Below are 18840 nucleotides of genomic sequence, written 5' to 3' on the forward strand. Positions count from 1 at the left end.
CTGTTTTCACATAAGGATGGAAAGTAAAAAGCAATGGCATTTGCTTGCTCTGGGTTGGCATATAGCAAGGGTCTGTCTCAGAGTCCTGCTTACAAACTTAAAACATAAGTACTATCAAAGTGGAGAACCCAGATCTTTTGTTAAGATGCTTCAGTAACAGAAGGTCCAGGATATAGGAAATAGTGTGTGCCATTGGTGTATCATACATCTGCTAATAAGTTGAGGGAAGGGAAGAGATACAGGTGTTTATGTCAGCTTGACCATCCAGGCATGTTCCAGATAACAGAATATGGAGCACTGTCCAGAAAGAACCCTCGTTCTAATGTTTGTTGGCATAAACAAAAGCATTGCCAAACAATTGTCACTGCATTTTTACCTCATGTTACAGAACTGTCGTTAATTATGGAAACTAGATTATTTTTTATTGTAATCCCTGTATTCCAAAAAATATTTTGTAAAAGATTTTAAAAATTGTTACATATGGAATCTTTTAGTAATTCCTATAAAAACCTTTTCCTATATTACCGTGAAAAACTCAGAATAGAAAGTCATATACCATGGTGAGGTCAAAGGGCAGCAATAACTTAATTTGACTCCTTGCCAACTTCATCTTTTTTCAACCTGATATGGTGGCTTCAAAAGAGAGGTGGTTGGCAAATACACTCCAGGTTATCTGTTGTGCAGCATAATATCTAGTTAATTGTAACTAAGCACCATTAAAAAGAAAACCCCAAACAAACCATGCAAAATAGCTTTATTTCTTAGATCATGCTCTGGAATAAAATGAAATTATTTTCAAACACAACTATTTAAATCAGTGTTGTTTGAGAGGTATAGCCACCAAAATATCAGTATGTCAGGAAATTAATGTGAAACTTTGAATAACTTTGAGGGGAGCAGAGACCTTAGAGACTTGGCATATCCCTAGAGTTTATAGAGCTGGTAACAGTTGTGCAAGGACAGAGAAGCTCTTGGACTTCAAAGGGATTTTCTGCAGCTCCAAGAAACTTTATAGTTTATCTGGCTCATGAAAGTATATCTGTATGAATGGTCTCTAGTAGATTAAAAAAACCACAAGCACAAAAAACCAACCCCAAACTCCTCTGCCTGTTCCCTGGCCCAGCCCTGAGAGAGCTCCTATGCTGAAGCTGTGCAGTGAACTATGGACTGTGCTTATCAAGGAGCGTTACTGATGGTGTGTGGTACCCCTGCGCCCCCACACGTAGTTATGGCTTCCAGACTGGAGTTTGGATCGCTTCTGGTTAACGTGGTGTGTGCAAAGAGTTCACATGTAGTCAGCTGGTTGCCACAATGCTTTCTGGCCAGAATCATCGTTTGGTAGGAATAAACATAAATAATGTCAGCCATGCTTGTTTAACTGTGAATAGAGAAAGAAAGAATGAAAATGGGAGCATTGCTTTCTCTTTAATAATAGAAATCACCAGCTGCATGTTAGAAACTCTGTCTTTGCAAGCCATCTTGGAAACAGATCTTATCTTTCTCCCATTGAATTTTGTAAGGTATTTTCAGTTTTAGAATTGCTCTGTGTGGGTGCCATTTTTCAGTCCTAAAAGGAGGAAAAGATAACCTTCATAGAACTCATTGAAAAGAGTTAGCTGGAACATGGAGATTCCTCCAGAAGAAAGGAGTTGGAAGTCACCATGCTGCTAAAAAGCTATGACCTAGTTGCCATTACTGAAACTTGGTGGGACGAATCCCATGACTAGAGTGCAGCTATCAATGACTACATGCTGTTCAGAAGGAATAGGCAAGGAAGGAGGGGCCGAGGGGTTGTTCTCTACATCAAGAAATGGATAGAATGTGAAGAGCTGTCTCTGAAGAAGAGCCATGACCAGATTGAAAGCTTATGGGTAAGAATTAGGACTGAGGCAACAAAGGGAACCTTGTGGTGGGTGTTTACTACAGGCTGCCTGATCAAGGTGAGCCTATTGATGAAGCCTTCTTACTCCAGCTACAGAGGGCTTCACATGCTCACAGTCTCTTGTCCTGCTGGGGGACTTCAACCGCCCCAACATCTGCTGGAAAAGTAGCACAGTGAGCTGTAGACAGTCCAGGAGACTCCTGGAGAGCACTGAGGATAACTTCTTAGGCCAGGTAATAGACAGCCCTACCAGAGCAGGTGCGTTACTGGACCTGGTGGTCACCAATGCAGGTGAGCTAATTGGAGACATCAGGATTGGAGGCAGCCTGGACTGCAGTGATCGTGCACTGGAGAGTCCTGAGGGATATAGGTCAGGCAGAGAGTAAAGACAGGTACTCAACAACTTTTTTGCCTCACTCTTCACTGGCAGCCTCTCTTCCCACACCTCTTGAATGGATGGACCTCAAGGCAGAGACTGGGGGAGCAAAGTCCCTCCCACTGTAAGAGAAGATCAGGTGCATGACCACCTGAGGAACCTGAACATCCATAAGCCTATGGGACCTGATGAGAAGCATCCCAGAGTCCTGAGGGAGCTGGCTGATGTAGTTGCAAAGCCACTCTCCATGATATTTGAAAAGTCATGGCAGTCAGGTGAAGTCCCTGGTGACTGGAAAAACACTGCACTCATTTTTAAGAAGGGTAAAAAGGAGGACCTTGGGAACTACTGACCTGTCAGCCTCACCTCTGTGCCTGAGGAGATCATGGAACAGATCCTCCCTAGAAGCTGTGCTAAGGCACATGGAGGACAGGGAGGGGATTCGAGACAGCCAGCATGGCTTCACCACGGGCAAGTCTTGCCTGACCAACCTAGTGGCCTTCTGTGATGGAGTGACTACATCAGTGGACAAGGAAAGAGCTACAGATGTCATCTGTCTGCACTTCTGTAAGGCCTTTGACATGGTCCCCCACAATATCCCTCTCTCTAAATTGGAGAGAGAGGGATTTGATGGATGGACTGCTCCGTGGATGAGGAATTGTTTGGATGATTACATCCAGAGGGTAGTGGTCAATGGCTCAATGTCCAGATGGAGATCACTGATGAGTGGTGTCCTTCAGGGGTCTGTATTGGGACCAGCACTGTTTAATATCTTCATCAATGACATAGACAGTGGGATCAAGTGCACCCTCAGCACATCTGCAGACGACACCAAGCTGAGTGGTGCAGTTGATGCGCCTGAGGGATAGGACGGCATCCGGAGAGACCTGGACAAGCTTAAGAAGTGGGCTCATGAACCTTGTGAGGTTCGACAAGGCCAAGTGCAAGGTCCTGCACCTGAGTCGGGGCAGCCCCTGGTATCAATACCCTGTTGGACTGGGACCAGAGGAGACCACAAAAATGATCAGAGGGATGGAACACTGTCCCTGTGGGGAAAGGCTGAGAGAGTTGGGGTTGTTCAGCCTGGAGAAGAGAAGGCTCCAGGGAGACCTTATTGCAGCCTTCCAGTACTTAAAGGGGGCTTACAAGAAAGATTGGGACAGATTTTTTAGTAGGGCCTGTAGTATAGGACAAGGTGTAATGGTTTTAAACTAAAAGAACGTAGATTCAGACTAGATACAAGGAAGAAATTTTTTACGATGAGGGTGGTGAAACAGGTTGCCCAGAGAGGTGGCAGATGCCCCATCCCTGGAAACATTCAAGGTCAGGTTGGATGGAGCTTTGACCGATCTGATCTAGCTGAAGATGTTCTTGCAGGGGGGTTGGACTAGAAGACCTCTAAAGGTCCCTTCCAACCCAAACTATTCTATGATTCTATAATGGGAGAAGTGTACTTTTGGACCCCTTTATCCATCTGATTTAGCACTCTTTGCTGGGGAATTTGAACTACATTGACTGAAAGGGCTATCAAAACTGCAGAAAAGAATATGGTAATCAGAAAAGAAACTATGCATGCAACTTGCTTTTATAGATCGCAGCATTATTAAGCCCTTTAAATATGTGATTCTGTCTTGCAGTAGTAAATGTAAGGTGGTGCAATAATATCTTAGGAAAGAAAAGTGGGTTTAATTTAAAAAACAGCTCCTCCCTTAGACCAAGGGTGTCTGAGTACCTGGGTAACAAACATAATAGTAGGACTCTGTATATGTATAAAAATGCTTATTCTATCCTACCCCTTGTCATCAGTCTTGGGGGCAGTGACTAATCAAGATCTTAGATTAAATTGTGTGTTGTGCCTTTTTTCTTTTTTTTTTTTTTTTGCTCTTCCCATTGTGTGCAGTGGGGTTCCCGTAAAAACCTGCTGGCAGTGAATAACATCAGCTCAGTGGTGATCCTCAGTGAGCAGGCCATGTCTTCTCATTTTCATCAGCAAGTGGCCGTTGTACAGGTGTCTCCCAACCTGTTTAATGTGACCGTCTTCAGCACAGGAACCACACACAGTCTTCGTGTTGATATGAATGTTAATGGAGTCTTCGCTACTAAGGTTAATTTGGGTTTTTCATTTATTTGCTTGTTCATTTGCCTAGTTAGGTGTAGGGAAACCAAACTTTCTAAGTCTTTAATATAACCCTTCTTTGATATTCAATTTATTGTCTAATGGAGGTATTGCTATGATAGTAGCAGTGATGCTGTGGTGGAGGTGACTTTCAGATAGCACAGTGACTCAGTAATTCTCTGGGTGCTGACCAGAGAACTTTTGGGTTACCAAAAGCCTTCCAACTCAATACACAGAAGAACTAGTGAATGGTGGCTATTGTGTGGAAGGTCTTGCTGTGTTATTGCATGAATTTCTGTACAATTCCAAAAGAAATTGAATGTATATATACTTTTGCTTTTTTGATTGGTTTAGGATGCTGTAGTGTTCTGGAATGGGAAGCAAGTTACTGTCTTTGAGTTCTTGGGAGATACCTTCAGAAGTGCAGGTATGACTTAGAACACTGATCAGAGTGGCAGTGGTTCTCTTCCTCTAAAGTTATACATTCATTCATGATAGCTGACAGACTGTAATCATAAGTACAAAGTGAAAAATATTATTAACGCTAATTAGACTTCATATTCCCATTTTGCAGAACAGAAAGATTAGTGTATAAAAGTCATCAACAAAACCAGAACTCAGATGCCAACTCCTACATCTGTGCTTTATTCACTAAATATGCTGGGATACAATGTGTGGGTTAACCTCAGACTGTGTTGGTATTTCTGTATACGAGTAGCAGTGTGGCAACAGGTAAAACCAAAGGTGATGTGCATCTGTAGGCATAAAGTTAACGTATATATCCTCTTAACCTCTGTTCAGCAACAATCTAATCTTGGAAGTACCTAAAGACTAAATGTGCTTCATTCATAGAGTTCCTAAGGTATCCAAGTGTGTGCCTGGCCTTGACAAAACCAAGCATTTTGGTGCTGTTTCTCACAGATTAGATGTATACCTGACTGTCACACCTAGACGTGAAAGGTATCCTCAGAGCTAGCGTGTCATATAGGGCCTTGCACAAAACATGCTATAAGTCTGCCCTTTTTTTATCTTTTAAATAAGTCCTTCCAACAGCTGATCAAGAACATAATTTTTTTCTTACTTTTGTAGCCAGAGCTCCTGTTGCCTTCTACAGATAGGTCACGATGGCTGTTAAAGGCTTTTCTACTTTGCTTGGGAGCAAGTGTAATAAAGGTTACATGGCACTTACATAGGAACTGGGAAGGAGTAGGTTTTAGTCCCAGCCGTCAGGAAAATCTGTTTCATAAATTGCTGTATATACAGCTAATTCAAGTAAATTAGTTTTTTTCTATGATTAATTCTCCCTAAATATTTCTGCCTTGAGAAACAGGTTATGCAGGATTCCATCAATCCCATCCAAAATCTTGAGAGTTTAGGCTTTGTCTTTTAAAAACCATCTCAAGTGCTTTCTAAGAAATGGCTTCTCTTGTCTGTATTTACTCATTTATTGTATAACTTTTCCATGCCGAATCAATGCGTTATTACCACCAAGGTCCCAACAGTCTACAATAATCATGGAATTATTTAAGAACCACTCTTCTTTTCCGACAGTTTCTTTTATCACTCTTCAACTGTAGTTCAATGAAGGAAGGAGTGAATTCTCTTAACAGAACCTCACATTGCACTAGTCTTTTTCTTTCCTTTACTGCCCATATCAACTCTGTGCCCTTCCTCTCCCACTTGTTTTCATGGGCAGAGTGTACAAAACATCTGTTTTCAGTAGGAATCCCAGCTTTTGGTTGTAGTGGCAGAATGGAAGAAGGCTGCAACACCAAGGAGTTTGGGAATCGGTAGAGACTGATGAATTAAAATAGGGATTTGGTGCAAGACAGTGGAAATGCTTTAAGTCAAAATTACTCTTTTTTTTTTTCCTTTTAAAAGATGTGTTTATTGTAATGATGGCTTTATTGTGCTTGGTCCAGGCTCTTTTCTTTGTGACTCTCCAGTTCTGTCTGTACATGGAGAAAATCTGTACACAGTTGAGCCATATCGGGTCCAGGTCCGCACCTGGCAGGTAAGGTCTGGTGAAACCATGAAGTGATGAGTATGTCTTATTGTTCTGAAAGACTGGCGTTACAGCTTAATAGTTAAATGGATGTTCTATAAATCTATTAACTCTACCTTTGCCATAGAAAAAATACTTTGAGCATTTCAGCAGAAAGATCTTTGACATTTTGTGTTCTTTAAAAAGTTTAAACACAACTGCACTGTAACTAGTATTTATAAAAGAAAACAGAATTCTGTAGGGGCCAGACTTTAAGACGATCAACACTGCATGCAGATTGAATATGTATATGTATATTACTAACAGGAAAATGAACATGTTGAATATTCTTATAAGATAATGAAAAATATCCCCTGCACGTTCCATGTGTTCCTGAAAAATCTTTTGCTTAACCTTTGCAGCCTCTGCTACTCCATGAGAACCAAAAAGAGAAATCTAATTAGCAGAGTTCTGTGATACATAATTTTATTTAAGAAATATTGTATTCAAGAATGGGTGGGATTTATCACAATAAGGACTGATTTAATTAATATATTTATTTTTGCAGCTGTATAGTAAAGGACCTTCAGGGATCTGTATTTCTGTATCCCTCTTAGTTGGAAAAAGTTGTATTATTGAAGAGGAAATTGTTGCAGAAGGATGCCTCTAAATTTTTTTTTTTGAGGCTATGCATCCAGTTTTCAACCGGAAACACAGATTGCACTTGTAGAGACCATGCATATGTGTGTGTGTAGTTTCTTTCATTTTGCTGGTAGTGATTTGTCTAACACAGAAGTTCAGCAGTTAGTGACTTAGCTTGGTGGCAAAATAAGTCCCTTCTACTTAGACCCTGACCACACAAACCTGGTGTTATACGTTTCTCCTCAGGGCACCGTTAAACAGCTGCTGGTGTTCTCTGAGGCAGAGGGGAATCCGTGCCTCTTGGATGTCTGCGGAAATTTCCTGGCTGTGGGAACTGATTTGGCTCACTTTAAAATCTTTGATCTCTCTCGCAGGTATTAATAAGCCTTTTAAAAACATTTGTTTGTAAATTGAGCGTATATTTTGTGGGGAGGGGGCAATTTTTAGTTGGCTTTGATCTGATGAAAAGTGATAGCCACTTTGAATCTTGAGGCAATACATGCAGCCTGTATGAACTGATGGCCTATCCCTAAAGCAAGGGAAGACCCACAGAATTATTAGACAAAACATGGGATAAGTAACAATAATAATTTTTGAAAGAGGATATTGTGAGGGATATTTGTGTGTATTTGAAAGTGGGTGGAGAATTTATGGAGGATCATCGGTGAGTGTGGGTTGGTGAAGGGTAACTTAAGTATGTGAATGATACAGTCTTTTGGAACTTAGTACAGAGGAAGAGTGACCAGTAAGATGATATAAATACCATCCCCCAATGACATGTCTTTATTTCTGCTCTATAGTGTGTTTTCCATACACAGAACTTTTATGTGATGGGCTGTATTCAACATTCATGGTACTGTTCAACTTAGGTAGGAAAAACAGACCTCTAAATTCAAAATTCTGGTAGGATGTTCTTTCTGTATAGCCCTGTTTTGGGAATCCTGTAGGAGGATTGAAGTTTATTCTTGCTGATTCATTGAGGAAAGAGTGTCTCATTAACTTCTTCCTGAAAGAAAGGCAGGTCGCAGCAATTCTCTGGAGAGGAAGCTGGAGTCTGGGGCAGTGGTGTCATAAGGTAGAAAGAGTTTGTTTTTAAAAGTCTTACCCATAATTTGAAAAATGTTTCGGCTGATCTGTATTGTCAGTTGCTTGCCACCATATGATTTAAGTTTATTTCTTTCCGCAGAGAGGCAAAAGTGCACTGCAATAGCAAGAATTTCTCTGAGCTGTTTCCTGGCCTTGGAGGCATTGCATCCGTCAAGTGCAATGCTAATGGCAATAAAGTCAGCATCCTTGTTAGCAAGGTGAGGCAAAGCTCTTCACTTACCCCCCTAGGACCTGACCATCAGTTAATAGACTGGTGCAGTTCAAGAAGATTGCTGAAGACACAAGGTTCACTTCTCAGAATTAAACCTACATGTTCTATGCAGTGTATTGGTCTTGAAACGTCATGTTTGAGCATATAACTAAACACTAAAATTAAGGTGTGTTAAAGTTTTGTACATTTGGTGAGAACAACGACGCAGAAAAGGAAGCAATATTTTAGTTACAAAAGCTACTTTGTAGCATTTCAAAGGAATCAAAGGCTAACTTGCTAGAATAGAAAAACATCAAGAAATTTCCTAATATTTCTTCCAAAGAATGTTCTTGTGTGATTACCAGTAAACAAAACTGAGAGCATGAATCAGGTGAGGTAAACATACCTTTTATTTCTTTTGACTGCATGCTTCAGCCACTTCTGTTTTCCCTTCTTGTAGGTGGATGGAAACATTGATTCCAAGATCTGTTTCTATGATGTTGAAATGGACAAAGTTACGCTCTTTGATTTCAAGGCTGAACAGGGGAATGGTAGAGAGAAGCTTTCTTCTGGACAAGGCATTGACAAGTAAGAAGCTTTTATTTCGAGAAGTATTACTTGTGGATTTAAGATAGGAATCTGCCCTATGAAGACAGGCAACATTTTGATACTGACATTCTTCTGTCTTTGAGTAGGAGCTTGTATGAATTTAATTATTTCTAAAGAATTGATTAAAACTGGTGCATTTTATGTCAATCAGCCTGCATCCCTGTCTCTTCCAATTAGGGGGTGTCAAATGAAGGTATCAAAAAGCAAGCTCAAAATAAGTAGGAGGAGGTGGTTCTTCAGACAACATGCGGCTGAGCTAAGGAACTCCTTGCCCAAGGAAGTTATAGATGATGAAGGAAGGGTTCATGGAGGTGTTGGACAAATTCATAGAAGAGAAATGCAGTGAGAGTTATTAGATATGCGGCAGCCACATCTGGCTCAAGAGGTGTCTGAGAGGAGGAGGACTGGGTGTTGGGGGGGGGTATGTGTAGAGAGGTATTATATGACTGGAATCAGGATCTGGATCTTAAAATAAAGAAAAATCTTGGAAAGCTATGCTTCTATGAAGAGTTTACCCATGAAGGGTAGAAACTGAAAAGAGAATATGCTGAAGTTCCTCCTAGGAAAGAAGTTAATTTTTAAGTCCAATGCAGGATGTTTTTGTATGGATAAAACCTCATGAAATAACTATTTAGAACTGCCAGCTTTGTTTTCATACAAGCTTTTCTGTGGTGAATACATTAGAAATCCTAGTAGCAAGGCAGCAAAATGCAGTGAACTAGGAATTCTCATGGAAGTACGGTGGAATGTTAGGGTACAAATTCCCATCTTGTTTTGCAATAATTTTTCTGACTGTATTTTTCTTAAAAAAACCCAGCATTAGAATAGAAGATGGTTTGCTTTTTTAGCAACTATCTGCTATAGGTATCCCAAGCAAAAAAGGATTTACACTTCTTATCACCAAAAAACAGAAGAAATTGCCCAGCTCATCAAAAAAGGACAGTGCAAACTTGGGGTCTTATGTCTTGGTCAGTTATGCAAACAGCATAATAATGAGTAGTGAGGAGGTTTTTTTCAGGTGTAGTATCTTGTGTAACCCAACAGAGGCCACCACAAGCTAGTAATGCTATTTCACTGATTGTTAAGTGCTAGATGGTGTTGTGAATAATCCATTTATCTGTGCTTCACTTTAGAGTATCTTGAAATTGGAATAAGTAAACTCATCAGAAAATAATAATAATCTACACTTCTTCCCCTTCTCTCTCTCTTCTCCTGAGACAGAATCTAAACACGCCCAGTTTTTTTACACAAATACTGTTTTTCAGTTTGCTAGTAATTTATTTTGAATTCGGTGGCATGGATAGGACATTGTGTATTTCTACAGCTCTTTGAATCTCTTCCTTAATAGTCTGATTCTGTATGTCTGGAGTCTTAACATGGCTGGCACTGAAGTAGTATTTAAATGCCCGAAGGAGGAGGCAGTAAAATGTTTCTTATTTAAACTGCTGCCAGAGAGTGGCTTTCCAAAGGCTGTCCTTGTGCTTAATGTGCTATTTCACAGTGCCTTGGAATTGTTCATGCACAGTATGATGTTCAAGCACTGCACTGAGGAAGGGGAATGAACTGTGCCATATCTAGAGACTGAAGTCCCCCAGCTGCAGGTCAGGTTCAGCTGCAACTCTCGAGTTTCCCTCAGCACTGAGAAGTTCAGCAGTTCAAAGCATCAATCACACTGCATGCCCAGGTCTCTTTGCCAAACTCTCAGTAGAAGGAGATCTGTTGCCTGAGAATTTCTTATTTTTTACCCCCATCACTTTAAGCACAATTGTCTAGTTATGATCTTCTATGACCACTGCTTAGCTGGATTTGAACGTGAGGCATATGTACTGGAAACTCTCTCTTTACTGCTTATCTAAATGCACATCACATACTCAAGCTATCTTTAACCTGGCTGGGCATTTCTAGCAGCGCTGGCAATAAGCACCTTGGGGCAGGTTGTAAAACCCAGAAGACAGAGCTGAGGTAGTCCCCATGTTACAGTACCTACGCTGGTAGCAGTTGCTAAAGTAAATAATTTGAAGGATGTTCCAGTATTTCTGCAGGGCATGTAATCTTAGTGGAGACAGATTTTTGGATGCCTGTTTGTATTTGTGGCAGTACCACCTATTTTCTGCTGAAATGCTTTGTGTCCTGTAGTCATGGTTAATATATAGAGAACAAATTAAAAGTGGCATTGCCACATATAAAGTGTTAGGAGGTAGGATGATGTATATGGTTAATGCTACAATGCAGAGGTACTGGTATAGATAACTGATCATCATCCAAAAATTATCCCTTGGTTAGTCCTTTATTTACATTCATGAACCAAATGGGCTGAAACTATTTTGCCTCCCTTTCTACATTTACTTTTCTTGTCTTTCAGTAGGTCTATTGTGGAGTACCCAGAGTTGCACTATCACATCCCTGCTTGCCATTTCTGGGACCAGAGTGAACCAAGACTTTTTGTATGTGAAGCAATTCTTGAAACAGGCCTACAATCTCCAGACCAGAAGGAAAACCAGACTGAGAGCACAGTATGGTCTTTTTGTTTGTTTGTTTTACCTGGGTTTATGTGGAGTTCTCCCTGTCCAAGTAACAAATCATCGGTCCTTCATTAAGGATGTGGGAGTAGGTAGTATACATTATCTTGTACAATAATGAGGAGTGAAACTGTGTGTATGGTGTCTGTGGCTTCAGGCAGTCACTACACATGAGCTTTCTGTTTTAGCCCTTGCTTGAATACAGTGACAAAGAAAAACAGTTCATTTCTTTATCTATGCTAGAATTTCAAGGATGATCATAATGCAAGCTTGTATCTGGACTACAGTTTTTCAGGTGACATTAATGGGTGAATTGATAATCTAGAGGTTTGATACTTATTTTTGTTTTTTAAAAAATAATGCTGATTTTATATCTTGAATCCTCTTTTAGCAGCAAGAATTAATTTGATAGAATAACAGGGACCCTACTGTTAAGGTGAACAGGGAAGTACACTCTTCCCACCCAGTTCTTACCATCTTCTGCTTTGCTGGACAGACATTGTACATCTTTCATAGAATCATAGAGTGGTTTGGGTTGAAAGGGACCTTAAAGATCATCTACATCCAGGCCCCCTGCCCTGGGCAGGGACACCTTCCACTAGCCCAGGTTGCTCAAAGCCCCATCCAACCTGGTCTTGAACCCTTCCAGGGAGGGGGCAGCCACAGCTTCTCTGGGCAACCTGTGCCAGGGCCTCACCACCCTCACAGGGAAGAATTTCTTCCTAGTATCTAATGTAAATCTGCCCTCTTTCAGTTTAACACTGTTACCCTTCATCCTATCTCTACACCCCCTGATAAAGAGTCCCTCCCCAGCTTTTCTGTAGCCCCTTTAAATACTGGGAGGCCACTCTAAGGTCTCCCCGGAGCCTTCTCTTCTCCAGCTGAACCCCCCCAACTCTCTCAGCCTGTCCTCACAGGGGAGGTGCTCGAGCCCCCTGATGATTTTCATGGCCTCCTCAGGCCCCTCTTGAGCAGGTCCGTGTCCTTCTGATGTTGGTGCCCCCAGAGCTGGACACAGCACTGCAGGGGGGGTCTCAGGAGAGCAGAGTAGAGGGGGAGAATCCCCCCCTCGCCCTGCTGCCCACACTGCTCTGGATGCTGCCCAGCACATGGTTGGGTTTCTGGGCTGTGAGCACACATTGCTGGGTCATAGTCAGTTTTCCATCCACTAACACCCCCAAGTCCTTCTCCTTGGGGCTGCTCTCAATCCACTCCTCGCCCAGCCTGGATTTGTGCTTGGGGTTGCCCCGACCTGTGTGTAGGACCTTGCACTTGGCCTTGTTGAACTTCATGAAGTTTGCATGTCCCACCTCTCCAGCCTGTCCAGGTCCCTCTGGATGGCACATCCCTTCGCTCCAGCGTGTTGACCACACCACACAGCTCTGTGTCATTATCAAACTTGCTGAGGGTGCCTTGATCCCACTGTCCGTGTCACCAGCAAAGATGTTAAACAGTGCTGGTCCCAACACCGACCCCTGAGGAATGTCACTTGTCACTGCTCTCCACTTGGACATTGAGCCGTTGACTGCAACTCTTTGAGTGCAACCATCCAGCCAATTCCTTCTCCACCAAGTGGTCCATCCATCAAATCCATGTCTCTCCAATTTAGAGACAAGGATGTCGTGTGGGACAATGTCAAATGCTTTGTACAAGTCCAGGTAGATGATGCCAGTTGCTCTTCCCTTATCCACCAGTGCTGTAACCCCGTTGTAGAAGGCCACCAAATTTGTTGGGCATGATTTGCCCTTAGTGAAGCCGTGTTGGACATCACCAATCACGTCCTTATTTTCCATGTGCCCTAGCACAGTTTCCAGGAGGATCTGTTTCATGATCTTGCCAGGCACAGAGGTGGGACTGGCCTGTAGTTCCCTGGGTCTTCCTTTTTTCCCTGTTTAAAATGTGGGTTATGTTTGCCCTTTTCCAGTCAGGGGGAACTTCACCAGACTGCCACGACTTCTCAGATATGATGAGTAGTGGTTTAGTCACTTCATCTACCAGTTCCTTTGGGACCTGTGGATGGATCTCATCAGGTCCCATGGCCTTGTGCACCTCCAGGTTCCTTAGATGGTCTTGAACCTGATCTTCTCCTACAGTGGGTGGTTCTTCATTCTCCCAGTTGCCGCCTTTGCCTTCTGCCCCTTGGGTGGTGTGGCTGGAGCCCTTGCCAGGGAAGACTGAGGCAAAGAAGTCATTGAGTACCTCAGTCTCTTCCATATCCTGGGTAACCAGGTTTTCCGCTTCCTTCTGGAGAGGGTCCGCATTTTTCTTAGTCTTCCTTTTATCACTGATGTACTTACAGAAGGTTTTTTTGTTTGCCCATGATGTCTCTGGACAGTTTTAATTCTGTCAGGGTGTTGGCCTTGCTAACCTGATCCCTGACTATCTGGACAATTTCTCTGTATTCCTCCCAGACTATCTGTCCTTGTTTCCACCCTTTGTAGGCTTCCTTTTTATGTTTGAGCTTGTCCAGGAGCAACTTTTTCATCCATGCAGGCCTCCTGGTGTTTTTGCCTGTCTACTTCTTTGTTGCTCCTGAGCTTGGAGTAGGTGATCCTTGAATATCAACCAGCTTTCTTGGGCCCCTTTTCCCTCCAGGGCTTTATCCCATGTTGCTCTGCCAAGCAGATCCCTGAAGATGCCGAAGTCTGCTCTCCTGACATCCAGGGTAGCAAGTTTGCTGTGCGCCCTCTTTGCTGCCCTCAGAATCTTGAACTCCACCATTTCATGGTCACTGCAGCCAAGGCTGCCTTTGAGCTTCACACTCCCCATCAGCCCTTCCTTGATGGTGAGAACGAGGTCCAGCATAGCACCCGTCCTTGTTGGCTCCTCTATCACTTGGAGGAGGAAGTTATCGTCAGTGCACTCCAGGAACCTCCTGGATTGCTTATGCCCTGCTGTGTTGTCCCTCCAACAGATATCGGGGTGGTTGAAGTCCTCCGTGAGGATCAGGGCTTGTGAATGTGAAGCTGCTCCTGTCTGTTTATAGAGGGCCTCATCTACTTGGTCTTCCTGGCCAGGTGGCCTGTAGCAGACCCCCAATATAATGTCACGTGTCTTTGCCCTTCCTTTAACCCTGACCCATAACCTCTCTGTCGGCTCCTCAACCATCCCCAGCTCCCTGCACTCCAGCTGGTCATTGACATAGAGGGCGACACCCACACCTCCTCTCTCCTGCTTGTCCTTCCATTCCAACACTGCAGTCATAGGAGTCATCCCACCATGTCTCCATGACACCAGTAAGATTGTAGTCCTGCAGGCATGCACACATCTCCAGCTCCTCTTGTTTATTCCCCATGCTACATCTGTTTTCATGGAGACATTTAAGTTGGGCTGCTGATGGAGCTGATTTACTGGCTGGAATTCCTCTGTGCTGTTCTTCAGGTTGTCTCCTGCTGACCTGTAGTCAGCATAGTACTTCCTAAGTTGTGTTTTATGGTCTTTCTTACATTAGAAAAAAGATTTCATTTTTATTGATCAGAAATTATCTAAACAAAGATTTCTCTCATCAGGCCAACAATTCTTCCCTGCTTCCCCTGCTGATGTGCTTGTAGCGGTGCTCACCATTTTGTCTGTACAGAACTGTGTGTTCTTCGTAAATATTCCATTGATTTGAAATGTCCATGTTGATTTAAATTTTTCTGATTTGTGCATGATTTTAAGTTAAACCTCTTCCAGTTAGAGATAGATCTTTGTTTCTTTTGTTTGTTGAAACAACTTTAGAAAAACCATGGGAAGATCAAGGTAGGAAGGAGGAATGAAGGAAGGATGTCTCAAAAGACCTTGCTAGGGTCTTCTAGTAAAGAGAAGAACACTTCAACCTGATAGTCCTAATCTAAACAAGTAGAAACGTTTGGCTTCTACATAAAGTTGAAAAATAAAAAGCCATAAAAGGAGTGCAACTTACTTTTTGGGCTTTATTCAACAGAACTTTTAACTGTGTGCTTATCCTTTAAGAAATGAGAAGTCAGATTAACTTTAGTTGGACATAAATGCTTCGTTTTGACTTGAGTCAGGTCAATATTTAAGCTGTTCCAGAAACTATTTTTAAATGGCTGGTATATTCCTTGGGAACTCAAAACAGTCAGTGAGCTGCTGAAATTATAATAGAAACAATATATAGAGACAATAATAGTATTAGAATATTAAAAAACAAAAAAATTGTTGAAAACAGTTGGGAGTATTTCTTTGGCCCGAGTCAGGTCTGTCAGAGAGACTTCTGGAATAGCAGCCTGTGGCCAGGGACTTCGCTCTTTATGGGCAGTGAAGTTGGTTCTTGAAAGGCAGAGGTGGTGCCATTGCAGTAGGAACACTGTAATGTAGAATGAGTTGCTGGCTACCTACTACAGGAAGCATGCAGCTCTGCCCTCTCCAGAAGGGGTGTCCATATGAATGTGTATGTCATATTATTTTTCAAGAGAAGGTTCTGCCAAGTTGATATGGAAAATAAAAACAAAATGAAAGAAGGATATTGCAGCATAAAAACAAAATAAAGCTTTGCTTCCTTTTCCAGGTGGGTGCTTGGATTATATCATTCTTCAGTACTGAAGAGTATGGCCTTTTGCTTCAGGACAGCTTTCCATTGCCTTCATCCTACCAGGTTCTTCTGGGTATAGAGGTGCCACACTATTACTTTGCAAAAAAGGTGAGGAAATCTTTCACAATTCCTTCCTTTCCCGTAAGTTCAGACTTTTCACTGTATAGGGGTCAAATTTAACCAAATTGCGTCTGGGGAAGTAGAACAATTCCAATGGCAGTTGCTGCATCACGTAGAGAAATGACATAAAGATAATTCTAATGGGGGTGTACTTGGCAGTACTGTGGAAATGGCTTTTCATGGGTATTGCAAACTGGATGTGATGTACAAACATAGGAAACACAGTAATTACCAGGGAATGCAGCTAAAAAAGGAATGTGAAAGAAATTCTCTTTCTACTTTATGAAGTCACTGTGCCTATTGCAAGTAAGGAGTGAGTGAGTGTGTGTGTGTGTGTGTGTGTCACATTCATGTAGGCCATAAGAGGGGACATTGCCTACCAGCCTCAGTAAGAGCAACCCATTTCCTTACTGGAATGAAGCTTAATCCCCATAGAGTACCAAAGAGAGGAAGAATACTCATCTTGCACTATCACCAAATCCTGATGTGCTACAAATACCAGGAAAGCATGCTTTAACTTCTTAAACTTGAATATGAATCCAAAATTTGTTGCATCTTAGGTAAATAATAGCATGTGTACTGGAATGAATGAGGCCTGTTACCTACAGATTGGTTTTCTGGTTAAGCTCTGACCTGAGTTTCTCAGTGCCTGTTAGGATGGTGGTTTGCACTGCTCCCTTCTTGTAGGGAGAGCTTAACAGAGTCTGTTTATTCTACCAAGGCATTTATTTTTGTAAAATCTGCAGGAAGTTAATATTAACGAGACTTCTAATGCTCTGGATCTTTATGAATAAGCTAGGCCAATGTGATCCTGTAAATCTAATTTCATGTAGTTTAGGAGCAGTGTTAAAGAGGGAGAATGTATCTAGATGTTTTTCTATTTAATGTATTTAGCTTCAGAGCAGTACTTTGCAATTTAACCCCCTTCCAAAGAACTGACTGTTGTCACTCTTCCTGTGCAGATCTAGCTTTTACAGTTGCACTCTATTTTACTTTACTTTTTCCCTTAATTTGAAAGGTCAAACGTGATCTGCTGCTTTTTCTAATTTTTCTTTTAACACTTCCCCCCATCATGTGTCATGCAATTTTACTTTGATATTATGCCTCTTTTTTTTTAATTCTGTATGGATTATTGCTGCCATTAGTTGTTTTTTCGGAGGGGATGTGTCTGTAAACCTGTAAGTAGCTGCATTATTTTGTTCCTCTTCCTTCATTCTCTGCTTTTCTTCTGTTTTCATTTTCTTTCCTCAGTAGGTTAATGTATCTTAGTTACTTGTTATATAATAACTGATTTTGGAAATGTGATTTAGTATGTGAACTGAGTCTGCTTTAAATATAGCAAATCTAGTTGATGCAACAAGTCTGTTTTGACCGAATTTCATCCTGGGGTTTCTCCTTATTCATTATAATGTCTTTTCTGTCCTGCTTCAAGAAATTTCCCAAATTGTAGTCAAACACATTTGCACTTTTGATTTCTGTCTTTTACTGTATCTAATACTTTCACTGTATAATAATATATTACTATATTTTATTGGCTTCTGTAAACCTTAATATTTAGTTATCTCATCTAACTCTACAATCGGGGTAGAGTATATGTGAAATTTGGTGTCCTTCATGACTGAGATGTGTTTGGCCTGTGAAAGCTTCATTGTTATACTCTAGACAGATCGTTGGATATTGAGGATTGACTTTATTCTTTTTCTAATAATGGTTAAATTGCTTTGAACTGCCTTTCAATGACTGGTAAAAGTATCATTGAAGCTCCAGAGGCTCCAGACCTGCCAACTGTATGGGGAAGTGTTTGAATCTGAGCTTTAGTATTATAAATGTTTAGTATTTATGAAAGCTTCCTGTGAAAACAAAAATAAAAGAATTGGGTCTACATGGTTAACTTTCAGAACAGCAGACTCATTTGTGAAAAGACACTAACCTTAGAGAAATGTTTATCTGAAATCTCCAGAAATCCGGGGACTTAAAATAATAGTTGCTATTATAGTAATAATTGTTAATAATATATAAAAAATAATAATGACTCTAATAATAGGATGCTGCCTCTCCTGCGGTATTTTACCGATCTCCAAACTATCACTGACGTTCTGTGATTGTTGTGATATGCTGATTTCTTCTATGACATTCCATATTTTGGGGCATTTTCTAGGAAGTTCTGAAACATTGCAACTATTGTCACTACTGGTCATGGTCCTGCAGAAATAGAAAACTCGGAGTGCAGTGGAAATAATGTAATTACATGTACAGAGGAGTAAGTTTCAACCTACTTGATACCTAAATACATTCTCATTTTAGCTGGGAGAAGCTGAGAAAGGACAAGCAGAGTCTGGCTCAATAAACATCTCCCAGATGGTTGCGAGAAGACCCATGAGAGATTTCATTGGCTTAGGAGACTGTGATAAGACCACGCGGGATGCCATGCTGAACTTCAGCTTCTATCTGACTGCTGGAGATATGGATGAGGCCTTCAAATCCATCAAGCTGATAAAAAGGTACCAAAGTATTTGTATGTATTTATTTATGGGTACAGTTTATTTTTGTTAAAAGTTTGTATGAAGTTTTGATCCTCCTAAATTCTGCTTACATTTCTCCTCTCTGATTTCATTCTCCCTTTTATTTTTAACAAGATGAAATATCTTTATCTTACAGACATTTTAATGTATTCTCTGCTTATTCTTTGTCTACAAGATGTTGGAAGCTCTGTGGATTCTTTTTCACTAAGTGGGAAAAAATAATTGGCAACAAGCAACCT

The 18840-nt window shown here is 41.3% G+C and overlaps 1 protein-coding gene across 4 annotated transcripts in view; it reads left to right on the forward strand.

The window, feature by feature from the left end:
* IFT140 (intraflagellar transport 140) overlaps positions 1–18840 on the forward strand; it is a 91612-nt gene that overhangs the window by 21416 nt on the left and 51356 nt on the right. For 2 of the 4 annotated variants that reach the window (XM_074840687.1, XM_074840685.1), the window contains exons 10-18: positions 4159–4362; positions 4729–4801; positions 6297–6388; positions 7247–7374; positions 8187–8304; positions 8758–8885; positions 11269–11419; positions 15936–16067; positions 18384–18580. In XM_074840687.1, coding sequence (XP_074696788.1) covers positions 4159–4362; positions 4729–4801; positions 6297–6388; positions 7247–7374; positions 8187–8304; positions 8758–8885; positions 11269–11419; positions 15936–16067; positions 18384–18580 — 1223 coding nt within the window. The remainder of the gene's footprint in view (positions 1–4158; positions 4363–4728; positions 4802–6296; positions 6389–7246; positions 7375–8186; positions 8305–8757; positions 8886–11268; positions 11420–15935; positions 16068–18383; positions 18581–18840) is intronic. The other 2 variants (XM_074840686.1, XM_074840688.1) reach the window with 1 other exon arrangement.

Source organism: Strix aluco, chromosome 15 (assembly GCF_031877795.1).
Source record: "Strix aluco isolate bStrAlu1 chromosome 15, bStrAlu1.hap1, whole genome shotgun sequence".
Taxonomy (NCBI): Eukaryota; Metazoa; Chordata; class Aves; order Strigiformes; family Strigidae; genus Strix; species Strix aluco.